This window comes from Haemaphysalis longicornis, unplaced genomic scaffold (assembly GCF_048455015.1).
Source record: "Haemaphysalis longicornis isolate Haplotype H1 unplaced genomic scaffold, Haemaphysalis longicornis Haplotype H1 scaffold_1, whole genome shotgun sequence".
NCBI classification, from domain to species: domain Eukaryota; kingdom Metazoa; phylum Arthropoda; class Arachnida; order Ixodida; family Ixodidae; genus Haemaphysalis; species Haemaphysalis longicornis.
Window position 1 is genome coordinate 74,223,781 of NW_027526203.1, and position 13,885 is coordinate 74,237,665.

General features: G+C 45.5%; 1 protein-coding gene across 2 annotated transcripts in view; it reads left to right on the forward strand.

Moving 5' to 3' along the window:
* LOC144177635 (nuclear factor NF-kappa-B p100 subunit-like) overlaps window positions 1-12,482 on the forward strand; it is a 184,530-nt gene extending 172,048 nt beyond the window's left edge. For both annotated transcript variants that reach the window (XM_077705272.1, XM_077705273.1), the window contains exons 17-19: window positions 1,412-1,481; window positions 7,013-7,200; window positions 12,351-12,482. In XM_077705272.1, coding sequence (XP_077561398.1) covers window positions 1,412-1,481; window positions 7,013-7,200; window positions 12,351-12,413 — 321 coding nt within the window. In that variant the 3' untranslated portion in view covers window positions 12,414-12,482. The remainder of the gene's footprint in view (window positions 1-1,411; window positions 1,482-7,012; window positions 7,201-12,350) is intronic.
* The last annotated feature ends 1,403 nt before the right edge of the window (window positions 12,483-13,885 follow it).

Genomic DNA, 13,885 nt, shown 5'->3' on the forward strand with positions numbered 1-13,885 from the left:
CAGCCTGACAGCTGTCCTGCGTGATCGAGGGGTTTGAGTTTGTGTGTTACACGTACAGACAGTAAGATGCCTACGACGTGGGAGTGAAACGGAGAGCCCCGTGTTTTCCTGCCAGGATAGTTTGATTCAGCTAATTGCCTAGGAAGTATGCTCCGGTTACAAATAAACGTGCTTTGTTTTGTCCACACCTTGGATAGCACTCGAGCTTTGCTGGTCATCCTTCTTCACAGAGTAAAGGGCACGGAATTCTTTTATTGCCTCATTTGCTCATGTTTTTCTGTCTGTTTTATTAAAAAGTCCTTGTTGCGAGTGTGAAAACATGTTAGCCCATATCAGTTCGCACAGTGCCATGAGTATTGCTTGGGACAGCTGCAGCTTCTTAAAATTCTGAAAAATGCCAAAAATGGGAAAAAAGGTACTGCTGTGCTGTTCATTTATCTTGCACTGCACTTTGTGGCGTCACATATTGGGAATGGTAAAACGGTATTGTCAGAACTGGTTTCAGCATAATTAAATGTAAATTTGCCCTACGTGTGCGTTTTAAACAAGACACAAACTTTAGCTGGTAAGCATCACCAAGCAGGCTGCCTACCTTTAAAAAGTTGTGGACGTTATTGTAATTTTAATTTTGGTCGACTGTTTGGCCTTAGTGCACAAGTGCAGTCAAAATATTTATGTAGATGCATGCGTGCACGTGTGCATGTCTGTGTGAGACAGCCAGCAGCAAAAGCTGCATGTTGTGGGTGCAGTCAGTGTGGTGGCCAAGCCAAGCAGTCGTCTTTGCTCTTGCCCTTTCTCCATTTGCGACGCTTTCTCCTGAGGGGCATCATCCCCTTGGCTGGCCCAGTTGACACTCAATCTGTAGGGTCTCTGATGTCACAAAAGAAAAAAAATGGAAAGGTCCCACTGTGTGGAAGAGCCAAGTCATCATTGTGAATGAAATACAAATTATTAAAGTCTTACCTCGTACTATAAAATAGTGCGACATAAGACTTGCACTTACCTTCAGGCTATAACAAAGTAACAGAGGTAGAGAACTAAATAACCAGTCCATTGTGTCTATTTGTGCTTGTGTAATTTGCTTTTCTTTGATACAATTTTCAGGTGTACTTACCGAGTGCTGGGCTGTCAGGTGAAGCAGATGTATTTTGCAATACCAAGAGATTTGTATCATACCGATCCTACTGTATTGTTGGTGGTGCCTGACGTCAGCAGTAAAAACATTTTGTTTCATACACCGACGCTCTCTGGGCATGCTCACAAGTGAGCCACCCATGGGTGGTACCACGGATATGCCACGTGGCATAAGACTCAGTATGACTTGAATCAGTTTACATGTTGAGCCAGTAAGCAACCCTGAATCCGTTCAGAGTTCCTTTTTATTAAGCATTTGCTCTACTCTCGCTTGCAGGACCAGCCAGTTGAAAGCAAGGACCAGGTGGCTGTGGGTACATTATCTGGGTACGACATTCCCCAAAGAGGTATGGACGCTTGATGGCATCTTATCAGTTAACGCAGAGACCCCTAGCTGAGTAGGTTTAAGAAATTCATAGAAAAAAACTCTGTACATTGAAACTTGGATTTAACTAAATTCATACTGGTGTGTGAAGCTTTTACTGTGCCATTGCAAAACTGGGTTTGAAAGTATGTTTCAAATTGAACCAAGTTTATTTTTTTAGAATGTCAGGCTGTAGTGTGCTAATGCATATTGGTTTTATTTTATTGCTTTTATAAATTAAATGCATGGTGCAGTTGGGACTTTTTTACATGTCTTATGAACTTCCTGCATGCTTCTCGGATCTGACCATAACAAATTTCTTACTACATATGATAAATAAAATGAGAGTTAAAAAACTAACTGCAAATTGAATAAATCATTTTGGAATACAAAGATTTTTGGCTTGAAGGTCATAGAGCTTCTAAATACAGAAAACAAAAGGTAATTTATGAAACATATAAACGTGAGTTTGGTTATGTGTTCATATAAAAGTTTTCGATAAGAAATATGGTGCAAAAAATTACTTTAAAAAATTTTAAATATGTCAGGATGGCAAAGCAGTGAAATAAGAAAGTTGATAAACGTTTTCCAAGTTTGCACGAAGAAATTTCTTCTCCGACATTTTTTTAATTAATGCAGAGAGGCTCTATGGCCAGTGGCAATTCTTGCATATCGTGAGAAGAGATGCTTGCTGACAAGAGTTGCTAGTGTGTACCGTTTTCCTTTTCAAACATCTGGAGATAGCGAGCTGAGTCGCGACGCCAGAGGTTTCCACTACCTGTGCGTTGTACAGTGTAGACCGCTTATAACGTATGTCGCGGGAGCCGCAAAAATCCGCACTATAAGCGGTACCGCACTATAACCAAAACACGCGAGAATTCAACCACATCGCCACCTATCGCTCAAGTCAACCTATATTTATCATCACTCAAACGCACAGCGCTTAAAAACGAAGGCACGGTCTATATTTCGTATTATTTTTAACATCAGCCGCTGCTGCAGGGCAAAAGCGCAGTCTCAAAACGGCGAGTGCGGCTTTAACTTCCGTTGTGTTTGTTTTGAAAGACCATGGCTGCGTTTTTAGCGTCTATGAACAAATGCCGCAAGACGTGATAAGAACGCCAGCGGGATTTTTTTTTTACCTCGCCTTGTGTTCACGATGCCGAAGGCGGCTGCTTATCAGCGCAACGTACTGGTGGTGGAAATCTTCGGCTTCGCGCGGCTCGAATGTTCGGAAAGGGAAAGAGCGGTGGCTTATCTGCAACAACGTTCTAAAGCGTGAACCGAGTGGTAGATTTGGTATCGCGAAAACGTGCAGTGCTCGCCAGCGCGGATACAACTGGCGTGGTGTGGGCGGCGCGGTAAGAGGCGGCAACATGGCGTCGGCACTGTCCGTGAAGCGGTGCAGGCAGTTCCAGTTCTAACCGCTCGCTGAAATGCCGCACGGGGCGCAAGCGAAGATGCTCATGCAAGAAAAGAGCTAATAATGTGGGCGAAAAGTGGAATATAAACTGCCATCCACGCTGCTTGTGAAAGCGCTCATCAAAAAATACCGCGGTGGTAAACCTAAACATCTCTGGCGCGGCTAGCCGGCTCGGAGCGCTTCGAATCTCCCGCCATTAGGTACGCGTCTCCCCATTGGTGCAAGTCGTCAGGCTCCTCCCACTGCCACGCGAAGAAGCCACCGCGAGCGCGGAATCGTCGATACGAGCACGAAAAAAAAAAAAAAAAACGCCCGACGCTGATGTGCATGATTCGTGCGCGAAAACGGGCCATGCGGTTCACGATTAATAAAATCAACTTGCCGCGCGCGGATCTTGTCTGCCGCTATCTTCCGAGGTGCATCAAGCAAGGTCAGTTGTGGTTATCAGTCAGGTACGCGCGAACTATAGGGTGCCTTTTTTTTTGTTTTTTGTTTTTTTGGGGGGGGGGGGGGGGGTGTCCACGTTAGAGGAGGGCAAGGGGTGCACGCTGCGTCAGATGGCCGATTTCATCCTTTCTTTTTTCTTTTGCTACCCTAAAACGATGCCTCAGCTGCGCCGGTCGATCAGCAGACCCGCCGAAAAACCGCACTATAAACGGTGTTGTGCTTCGGCCAACCGCATCTTAAGCGGTATGCTTATGCATTGAGTTCTATGGGAGGCAAACCGGTGGTCGCAAAAACCCGCGTTATATCCGGTCCCGCACTATAAGCGGTTACGTTATAAATGGTCTACACTGTATAAGCAACCACCTTCAGCTTTGCAAATGCAAGGCGTGAACGAAAAAAACAATCCGGCTGGCATTCTTAAGAATGCCAGCTGGGTTATCACAATCGACAGTTTTAGTTTCACACATGTAGAAGCTTCACTCACGTAGAGCTCTCACGGATGATGAGTACGCGTGCTCATAATGCAAAGGGTCGCCGTGAGTCTCATGGACATACGAGAGATTCGAATTTTTATGTTGCGGTCTTTATGTAGCTTCCCGAAGTACAGTTGACAGTCCCCACCTGAGATATGTGGTCCGCCGCAGCTGCTTTATTCCGCCGATGTCACCCAGACCAGCTTTCCGATCTGACTCTCCATCTACCATGCGCACACGTTCGCGGCGCCAGTGCATGGAGCAGTGGTGCCATCTCTTGGGGCACTGCTGAACTAGCGGCACTCCGGATCGGCTTTAAGAGGAGTTGTTAGAGTGCGCTCGTCCTAGTGTTTTCTTCTTAGTATTCATTCGTTTTTGCACAATCGCAACCACGGTCTGGTAAATGCTTTTGTAGGGCTCTAATGGGTCTGGTCACTTCAAAGTACTAGACCAGTATTGCGCCATACAGGTCCTATATAAAACAGGCAGGACCCCGCTTATTCTGCATGATTTTTTACATGGTCTGTATGGAAATTTTCAGTAGAGGTGCTGGTTTTAATGCAGTCTGTTTTTTGCCCAATGACTCAGTTATTACTAGAGACCGGAAGTTTAGGCACTAAAAAATCGGGTTTTAGGCGCCTATTGTAGGCGCTCAAAATCGTAATTTAGGCATATATAGGCGCTACGTACTACCTTATAGGCATATATAGGCTCGAATAACATTTACTCAGGCGGTGTATTTCATAGCAGTTTTTTGGCTTTGAGTAAGCACAGGATACAAACATCGGGATTTCGAAAATGCAATTTTATTTTCTTCATGAAACATTTAAGGGTCGCGCTTTCAAAATATATAGGCTGACGCTACACTGTGCGAAAGGCTGTTGAAGCAGTGGCCAACAAGCACCATCTCCAGGTTTTCGGGCTTGAAGTTGTGCCTTTTGTCAGTCAATATCTGCTTGTAGGCAGAAAAAGAACGCTCCACATCCACTGAAGTTAGCGGAGCGTACTTGTACTTCGTCACGTTTGATGTTTTGATTCCATCTGGAATCGCGATATGTCCGCCGCTCAAAACCTCAGACAGTTCCTTCAGCGTAGAAAATCAAGGATTTCTGTCCAAGACAGACTTAAGCTTCTCTATAGCTCTGTCAGCAACAGGTCCCCTGGGAGCACTAGCGAATCTTTCCTGGGCGTCCAAAATCAGCTGAATATTTTGAGTCAGCGTGGTGCCCGAACTTTCTCAAGTTTCTGTATTCTTGTTGCCAAGAACGTGAAATGGGAACACAAATAGGCCAAGTCACATGGAAGTGTACCATCATGTAGAACCTTCTGGGCCCTTCTCACGGCGACACTCTCATCTTCTGCAAAGCTGCTAACAGCAGCCTTAACACCGTTTAAGCGTTGGTTGTAGTGTTCCACTGCCTTCAGCCAAGTTTCCCAGCGGGTAACAACAGGCTCCGATGGAAGAGGTACATCCGGTAACTGCTCCCTGAAAGCACGAACGCGGGAAGGAGCCTTGAGGAACACCGCCTTCCCTGCAGCTATCAGTTCGTTGACTGAACTGAACGACTTTCGTAGCTCTTCACAAACCCGATGAACCCCGTGAGCCAGACAAGTGACGTGCAATAATTCTGGATAAAAAACCTTGAGAATTAAGTGCACCAGCCTTATGCATATAAGCTGCTGAATCTGTGTAGAGCATCAGTACTCGGTCGTCGTGGGCTCCGGAAGGGTGCAAAAGCGGGCGATGGTCTCGCCGCTAGTTTTTTCCAGCTCTTTTGCACAGATTAGTAAAGGTGTTATTTTCTCTTCTGCCTCTAGCTTTCCGATTACAGAGTAACCAAGTACTCGTCCGGTCGAATCTGTCGTCTAGTCCACATAAATCCATATGTGGAATTCACCGATTTCTCTTCTAATTTCTTGCAGCGTCTTCTCGTACAGTGGCGAAGAGTCGACTCTGATGGTACATTTTGTTTGCAGTACTTTTGCAAGAAATTCTTGAAAGTGTTGTTTTCGATCTTCGCCCAAGGGATGTTAGCAGCGACTTCGCATAGGTCTGCGCTGAATTAGCTATGTTAGCAATGTTAGCAAGCGTCAAGTTAGCAATGGAGAGGGACGAGATGCTCATGCATTCCCATCGGTCCAACAATAGATCTCCCAATTTTCCATCGAGATATACGACTGATTTAGGCAAAATCTGTGCTCGACAGCACAAAAAAGGCATTTATAGGAGCTTAAAAGCTTGTATAGGCACGGACCTAAACATAGGCGCGTATAGGCACAATCAACTATTGCTTAAATTACTCCCCTTCCCTTAGTTCATGCTTATACGTTAAATACCCGCCGCGGTGGCTCAGTGGCTAAGGCGTTGCGCTGCTGAGCACGAGGTCGCGGGTTCGATTCCCGGCCGCGGCGGCCGCTTTTCTGATGGAGGCGAAAAGCAAAAACGCCCGTGTGTACGAGATTTCGGCGCACGATAAAGATCCCCAGGTGGTCAAAATTAATCCGGAGCCCTCCACTACGGCGCGCCTCATCGCCTGCGTTGCGTCGGCGCGTTAAACCCCACAATCAATCAATCAATTATACGTTAAATAGGCTCGATACGGACTCAAATAAAAAATAGGCATTTTGCCTAAAGTTCCGGTCTCTAGTTATTACAATGGTTTACATAGCTTTTGAAAACTTGTCACGGTTGGTGGCTCTTGTTAGATTGCTTTATCTATACCGTAGATATAGCATGGCTGTCCATGTGTGTTCCTCAGCCAATGAGTTTTACTGGTGCCATAGTTCAGTATCAAAGTCGTGCGGTCTGTTGCAGATGAAGTTTATCCTCACAGATGCTTAGGGAGACTGTAGGCGTGACGATACAGCACAACTTTAGACAAACTCAAGACAATGCACACTGCAGGCAATGATTTCCCACTGATAACATTTTGAATACATCACTGTTCATGTTAAAAGTTGAGGCACCAACTCCCCCAGTTCTGTACGTTGCTCAGTGCAGGCACTGAGCACTAAGACAGGACTTTGGTCCTCTCCAAGCGCTTGCAGTCTGTGTATGGACTGTACATAGCTGAACGTGACTTCTGCCTGCAAAAAGTAGTGTTGTCTTGAGAGGGGAATGAGGATTCCAGCATGTGCAGCCATCCCACCGTCTTCTATTTTCCTCCATAGTTACAGGTGGTGAAGAAGAGGCTGGATGTACCGAAGACCTCCGAACGAGGGTCATGTCAGCCCTGGACCGGGAAGAACACGCGACCAAGTTGTTGGGCTACCTGCACAGCGAGAATGTGGCAGAAAAGATGGTCTCTACGCTCGGGAAAGATGACCTTGGCAGCAAAATTTTTCACAAATTTCTTCAGGTGAGCTTTTCTGCATTACAGGCACACGTACTTCCAGCCTTCACTGAAGTAGTTTGCATGCACAGGGGAATTGAGCGCCTTCACTGAGCATTGGAACTCAAACTGTGGATGCCATCAGGTGGTCGGCCAAACCTTGCTAGCCACTGGCCTCCTGAGCAAACTGGTCATTAGAGCTACAGGTGTAGATTTTCTGCAGTCCTGGTTGTGCACATAAACTTTTTTAAAAGAAAATTTTATATGCTGCAATAAAGATCCTACTTTGAAATTGGCTTGTCCTTAACCCCTTCAATTTAGGCATACCATAGTTTCCTAGTTCCTGGCCTGGCATGTGTTTCTGTGAGCATTCATTTGTGTGTACAGTCCAGCCCGCTTGTAACAAACACATCGGGAAGTGGAAATCAGTTCGTTATATCTGCTTTTCACAATATCTGAACATAAAATACATGCATGGGAAACCAAGATTTGTTCTTCATAGCAGGAATTTCGTTAAAACGGGGTTCACTATAATTGGACTATACTGTGGAAAGATTTATGCAGAAAAACGCCTATGGCAGGCAAATGATTTCAGACAAATATTTCCCAGATTTCTTACAGTTTTCGTTGCTTTCCAGTAAAATTTCTTTAGCATAAGGGGTACAACGGAATGGTTGCTATACAGGGTGTCCCAGCTATCATACACCAAGATTAAAAAAAGAGCAATGGCATTACTCGAAGAAAACCTAGTGCATAATGTTTCCAGCACAGTGGAGTAGTGGCCAGGTATTTTTTTGTTGATAAGATTTAGTTAATTAATTGTAATTAATTATCCAACTTGAGCAATACTGTCCTAATCATGAAATGGTCAATAGTAGGTACCCACAAGGGACATCTAACTGCGGTATTTTCAGCGACGAACAAATTCTGCACTTAGTTGACTGATAAAGAAACCCCGCGAAATATCAAAAATACTACGTGACTCCACCTCATTCCGCATCATAAAGCAGTGCCCTCAAACAGGCTGAGTTAGCCAGAATGAAGTAAACAAAAAAAGAAAGAAGAAATTGATCTGCCACACATGCCCCGCGAAAATTGCTGTTGCTGCTCCTAACATGCATACCATTGTCAAGGTGATGTGCTGTCTCTTCGGTCGTGTGACAGGCAAAGCAGCTACTTTCAATCACCTTATTTGAGGGCACTGCTTTATGATGCGGGTAGAGGCACTGTCACGTGGTATTTTTCATATTTCGCGGGTTTTCTTCATCAGCCAGAATAAAGGAGTACGCAATTAGTTCGTCGCTGAAAATGCCGCAGTTAGATGCCCCTCGTGGGTACCTACAAGTGCCTCATTGACACTTCAGTGATTAGGACAGTAATTCTCGAGTTAGATAATTACAATTGATTAAATAAATCTCAATAACAAAAAAATTACTGGCCACTACTCCACTGTGCTGGAAACATTATGCACTAGGTTTTCTTCAAGTACAGCCATTTTTCTTTTTTTTAAATCTTGGTGCATGATAGCTAGGACACCTTGTATACTGGCCATACTTTCTCACCTCTTTCACATCGGAAATAAGTAGTTCGTGAATGCCTGGTGAGGTACTGTGCTCTAACGAGAAAAACAAGCAATGAAAATGCCAAAAAATGCAGCATTTTTTAAAAAAGGTGGAGGTAAAACGAGTAGAAAAGTAGAAAACTAAGCAGAACTACCGTTTTCCGCTGTAAGGTTCTGTGAGATGCATGACTGTAATGGGTTAAAAACATGTTTCTGTTTTGGATGCCAAGCTGGCTCGCTCTCTCCACAGCCACCACAGACATAATCCCCTGGCCCTAACACGTGCTCTTGCATGTCGCCATGTTTTGCACAAAGCAAGCAGCTTTCTTTCTTGGCTGTGGCTAGCGTTCCGTCCAGACGGAACGATATAAAAGTGCTAAAGTTCCGTCCAGACAAAACGGAGCGCTGCGGGTTATCCTTCCGTCCAGACAGAATACAACTGAGAACTTAGCGTGACGTCCAGACGGAGCTGGCGTGAAATTTGTACCGTTCCGTCCAGACGAAAGTAAAGCCGGCTGATCAGACACCATCTTGTGTATTCATATTTGGTGTAGGGGTTGTGCTCCGGATAATGAAACTGTCATACCAGGTTCGATTCCCCTCGTACTTGCTTTCTTTTTTTGCGTGGTTGTGCCAGCGTTTTGTAACAGCTAACTTCACTTCGGGCCCACTTTACAATTGACGCGGTGAGAGCGGTCGGTCTAAATTTTGTACTCAACAGAGCCAAGGCCGACGTAGCCATGGCTAGTTACGCCCGATCTCCTGTAATTATTACCAGTTACACCCCATCTCCTGTTATTATTACCAGTTACACCCGATCTCCTGTAATTATTACAGGAGATTACACACACACACACACACGGACGCACGCACACAGTGAGCGGAAGCGATTTGGCTGGTTAGGTAAAGATCAAGAAGACTGCTTTCACTCAAATATTGTGAAGCGGGCAGCGGGTGGCAGCTTGGAGATCCGTTCGGATTGAGCTAGAGTTAGTCCGATCATCTGTGATTAACAATAATGATTGATAAGAAACAGTGATTCTATAGTCATTCAGCGGAAGCGGTTTGGCCGGTTGGGTAAAAATAAAAAAAGACTGCTCTCAACGCGAGTTGTGTTTCCTCTGGACGGAACTTTAGTGGCAGTTGCCTTACCATCTGGACAGAACTCGACACTTTTCTCTTCGCTTTCCGTTTAGACGGAATGGCAACTGTCACTAAAGTTCTGTCCAGAGGAAACACAACTCGCGTTGAGAGCAGTCTTTTTTTATTTTTACCCAACCGGCCAAACCGCTTCCGCTCACTGACTAGCCTGATTGACCGTTAATCACTGGTAATAATTACAGGAAATCGGGCGTAACTAGCGATGGCTACGTCGGCCTTGGCTCTGTTGAGTACAAAATTTAGACCGACCGCTCTCACCGCGTCAATTGTAAGTGGGCCCGAAGTGAAGTTAGCTGTTACAAAACGCTGGGACAACCACGCAAAAAAAAAAAAAGCAAGTCCGAGGGGAATCGAACCTGGTATGATAGTTCCATTATCCGGAGCACAACCCCTACACCAAATATGAATACACAAGATGGTGTCTGATCAGCCGGCTTTACTTTCGTCTGGACGGAACTGTACAAATTTCACGCCAGCTCCGTCTGGACGGAAGGATAACCCGCAGCGCTCCGTTTTGTCTGGACGGAACTTTAGCACTTTTATATCGTTCCGTCTGGACGGAACGCTAGCCACAGCCTTCTTTCTTTCTTTCTTGTCCTCTGGCAACTCTTGAGTCAAAGCACTGGTGCTTGTGCTTGGAGCCAGCAACCGAAGTTTGTGTGTTTCAAGTTTTTAAGTGCCCGTTCCAAGTTTCTGTCCAAGTAAAGGTTGTAATCAGCCATGCTGATAACTCGGTAGGGGCTTTCAAGGCTCAAAAGGAATGAACAAATTTAAGGAAATGTTGGGAATCTTGGTGCTAACAAAGATGAAGAAAAACCGCACTTGGTCTTTAAGAAGTGCTCTGTTCTCACTTGGCCCCATGCTTTGCTGAAGCAATTTTGCTTTCTGAATTTGCAAGGCCAAAACGATGTGATTTTAGTGATATTGAGGTGATTCGTCTTTCTTTCTATAACTTCAGTAAATAAGTTGACGTCCCAGCGAGCATTCCGTGCACATTCACACATTGCAGAGTATTACTGCTGAACCCTAAATAAGCTCGAGTGTCCTATCCTCTATTGCAGTGGTCAGACATCCTGTTTTGGTTAGTACAGTACCATGTTGAATGTTCAATTTTGGCATCTCATTTTTTCACACCGATAACGCACCGCGTTCCAGTTGCACTAGCGCAATCGTGCAGGTGTCTTGCAATCAAAGGACTTGTTGTATGACTTGACCAACGCCCCAAATTGTGTATTATTCAGTGGCTGTGTAATTCAGTGGCTGCGTAACGAACAGTAGAGGCATTGTCAGACTAGGCTAACGTAGCAGTTGGCAATAGAGGCAGCTGCTGTTGTCGTGCAGTAGCACATAAGGTTTTCATTAACTCGGCGCATTCTGTCCTGATGTTGTGGAATGGTTGTGTTCTGGGATTTTGGTTCCGCTAAATTAATTCACTCTGTGCAGATGAACTGTGAATTTTTTGCGAGTCTCGGAAGTCATGAACCTGTACTATTTCAAATGGCAGGTGCCTAGTTTTAATTCAAAGTGTTACGCGGCACTCACTTGGTGCGTAGCTTATTCAAAAAATTTTCTTATTTGCTGTACATTCCATATTGGTGGTATTTTCAATTTTTTGCTTTGGGATTATGGTGATCGTATTTCTGCCCCATACAGCAGATGTGGATAAAACCGGAGCGCAGTCTTATAATTAGCTGCGGAAATAAATACAAGTAGTAATTAAAACATTTTTTGGAGAAAAAGTGCATTCTCCCTTAGGCACCATTCTGTTCTCTGTATTTGTGGGGAACACATTCAAACAAAAGCTATACACATGATGTGCAATGTATAGCTACTACTTGTGTTCCATATGGTGCCATGTTGCCTGTGTATGCATGCAGTCGAAAAACCAGTGTTGGTAGCATCCAGCTGGTGTACATTTTATTTTAATTCATGCTGACGAACAACCTTGAGGTGCCCCCTAAGTCATATGTGCAAGAGTTGGGTCACTTTGCCCCCATTTGTTGAATGGAGAGTGCTGAATGCTGGTAACAGTGTTCACTGTAGAAACAAAGCATTGAAAATGCAGTTTGTTTTGGATGGCTAGCCATGAGTCTTTTCTTTACGAAATTAAAGATAATACCATTGAGCTCGATCGGTACTAGTACCTAAAGATAGCAAATTTCTTTGATATAGTGCAAGTGCTCCGACATTGCGGTGCACTAACTGCATGAGTGGCATGTGTCCAGTAGCAATGCATATCGGAAATTTTGATACTGCAAAGCTTTTTTCATAACAGCACTGGCTGCTATGAAGGAAACCACCTGCAGCTATAGTTGAATTGAGAATTCTTTCAGCTGCTTTTGAGCACAATAGACTTCTTCCAGCCCTGGCTTGTTTTGTTACATTTTTCCGCAGAGGTTTGCAACCAGGTGAAATGGAAAGATTGGTATAGTTCAAACGGTTTTATTTTTTTCAGGCCTGGAATGAAGACGTTCTTCGGCAAGTGTTCCAGATGCTAGAAATTCCACTCTCCCAGTAGGCAAGCACACCTTTTTTGGCAGTCTATCCCTGAATAAACAAGTATTGTTTACATAGCAAACAAGTCCCCTGCTTTACTGCAAAAGTGTGCTTGTTTTATTGGGCCTCGAAAAGGCTGCTTACCAAAGAGTCACAAGCAGTCCATTGTCATTTATCCCGCCATCATAAGCTGCTGATTCTGTTAGCAGGGGGCAGATCTGGAGCCATGCTCTCCCATTTTTTTTTTACCTAGATGCAGTGGTATAACATGGATAGAAGCCAGGTCATCACTCTGGCCAGAGCTGTTTGAAAATGGAAGCAGTGTGGCACATTTGACCTTGCTTTCAGTTTTTATTGCAACCAAATGGCCCCGCCCCATGGCCACATGGTGTTTAAAAGTGGAAGCAGTGTGGCACATTCGACCTCGCTTTCAGTTTTTATTACAACCAAATGGCCCCAGCAACACAGCTTTCCAACAAAGCAATATCGTTTCAGCGGTACAAGAGTGGTTGATTCAGGCTGAATATTTATAGCCATACACCTGTGTGTCTTCTTTTTCCTGCTGGCAACTAGTCCATGTGCATACTACCAGCAGAGGTTCACCATAGCAATGTGTTACAGAAGCTGAAACACCCCAACAGCGCCAAAGGCTTGGCACGCTCAGCATCCACAAAACTTAGTACGTGGATTGCACGTGACCATTAGTAGAGGTGCTGAGGGGACATGTGTAGGCAGCTACCCGTCGTCCCCGAAAGGATCACTTTGGAGGGTGAAGCTGGTGGTAGGCGGGGCTTGTTGGCTTTGTGTCTATGGGGGATTGGGCGTAGCACCATCAGAGGCCTGTCGTGGCGCAAAGTTGGCAGATACAACGATCACATCATCATCACTGTCTTCAGATGAGAGGATCTCGATGACCTCGATGACCTGGTCCCAGTTGGTAGGTGCAGCAGGTAAGGCTGTCTTGGGCTGTAAAGCGGCGAGTATGTTTGTGGCTGCCGCAGGGCCATTCTTCCCTAATTCACCAAGCTTCCCAGAAACACTGCCCCCCTCACCACTGGTGCCCGGAAGGGAGGTTGCAAGCCACTGCGGGACCGCTGCATTCGCACCCAGCCCTGAGGCGGGGAGAGAATGTGCTGGATTGGCAGTTCCGCAGGCTGCATTCGCTGGATCGGCACTTTCGCAGGAGATGGCACTGTCAGAGCTTAGGCTTTCTGTGGTCGTGTCACGGAAGGAGTTTGGAGGAGACGGGAGAGTGGGATCCACAACTTCATAACTGGGTTGCGTGTTTTCAGCAGCATTCACATCTAAAGGCGGAAGGCTGCTGGCAGCATCAGGATGCTGATTACGATCTGCAGGCACACCACCAAATGCCTCTCGAAAGCCAGGCCCCGGGCTGCTCCCTTGGTCACTGGAGAGCTGTGGTCGTCCTCGTCTGTCCCCCTCGTGCTGCTCAACCTTAGGGGTGCCAGAGCCATACTCGGGAGTTGACCGGTG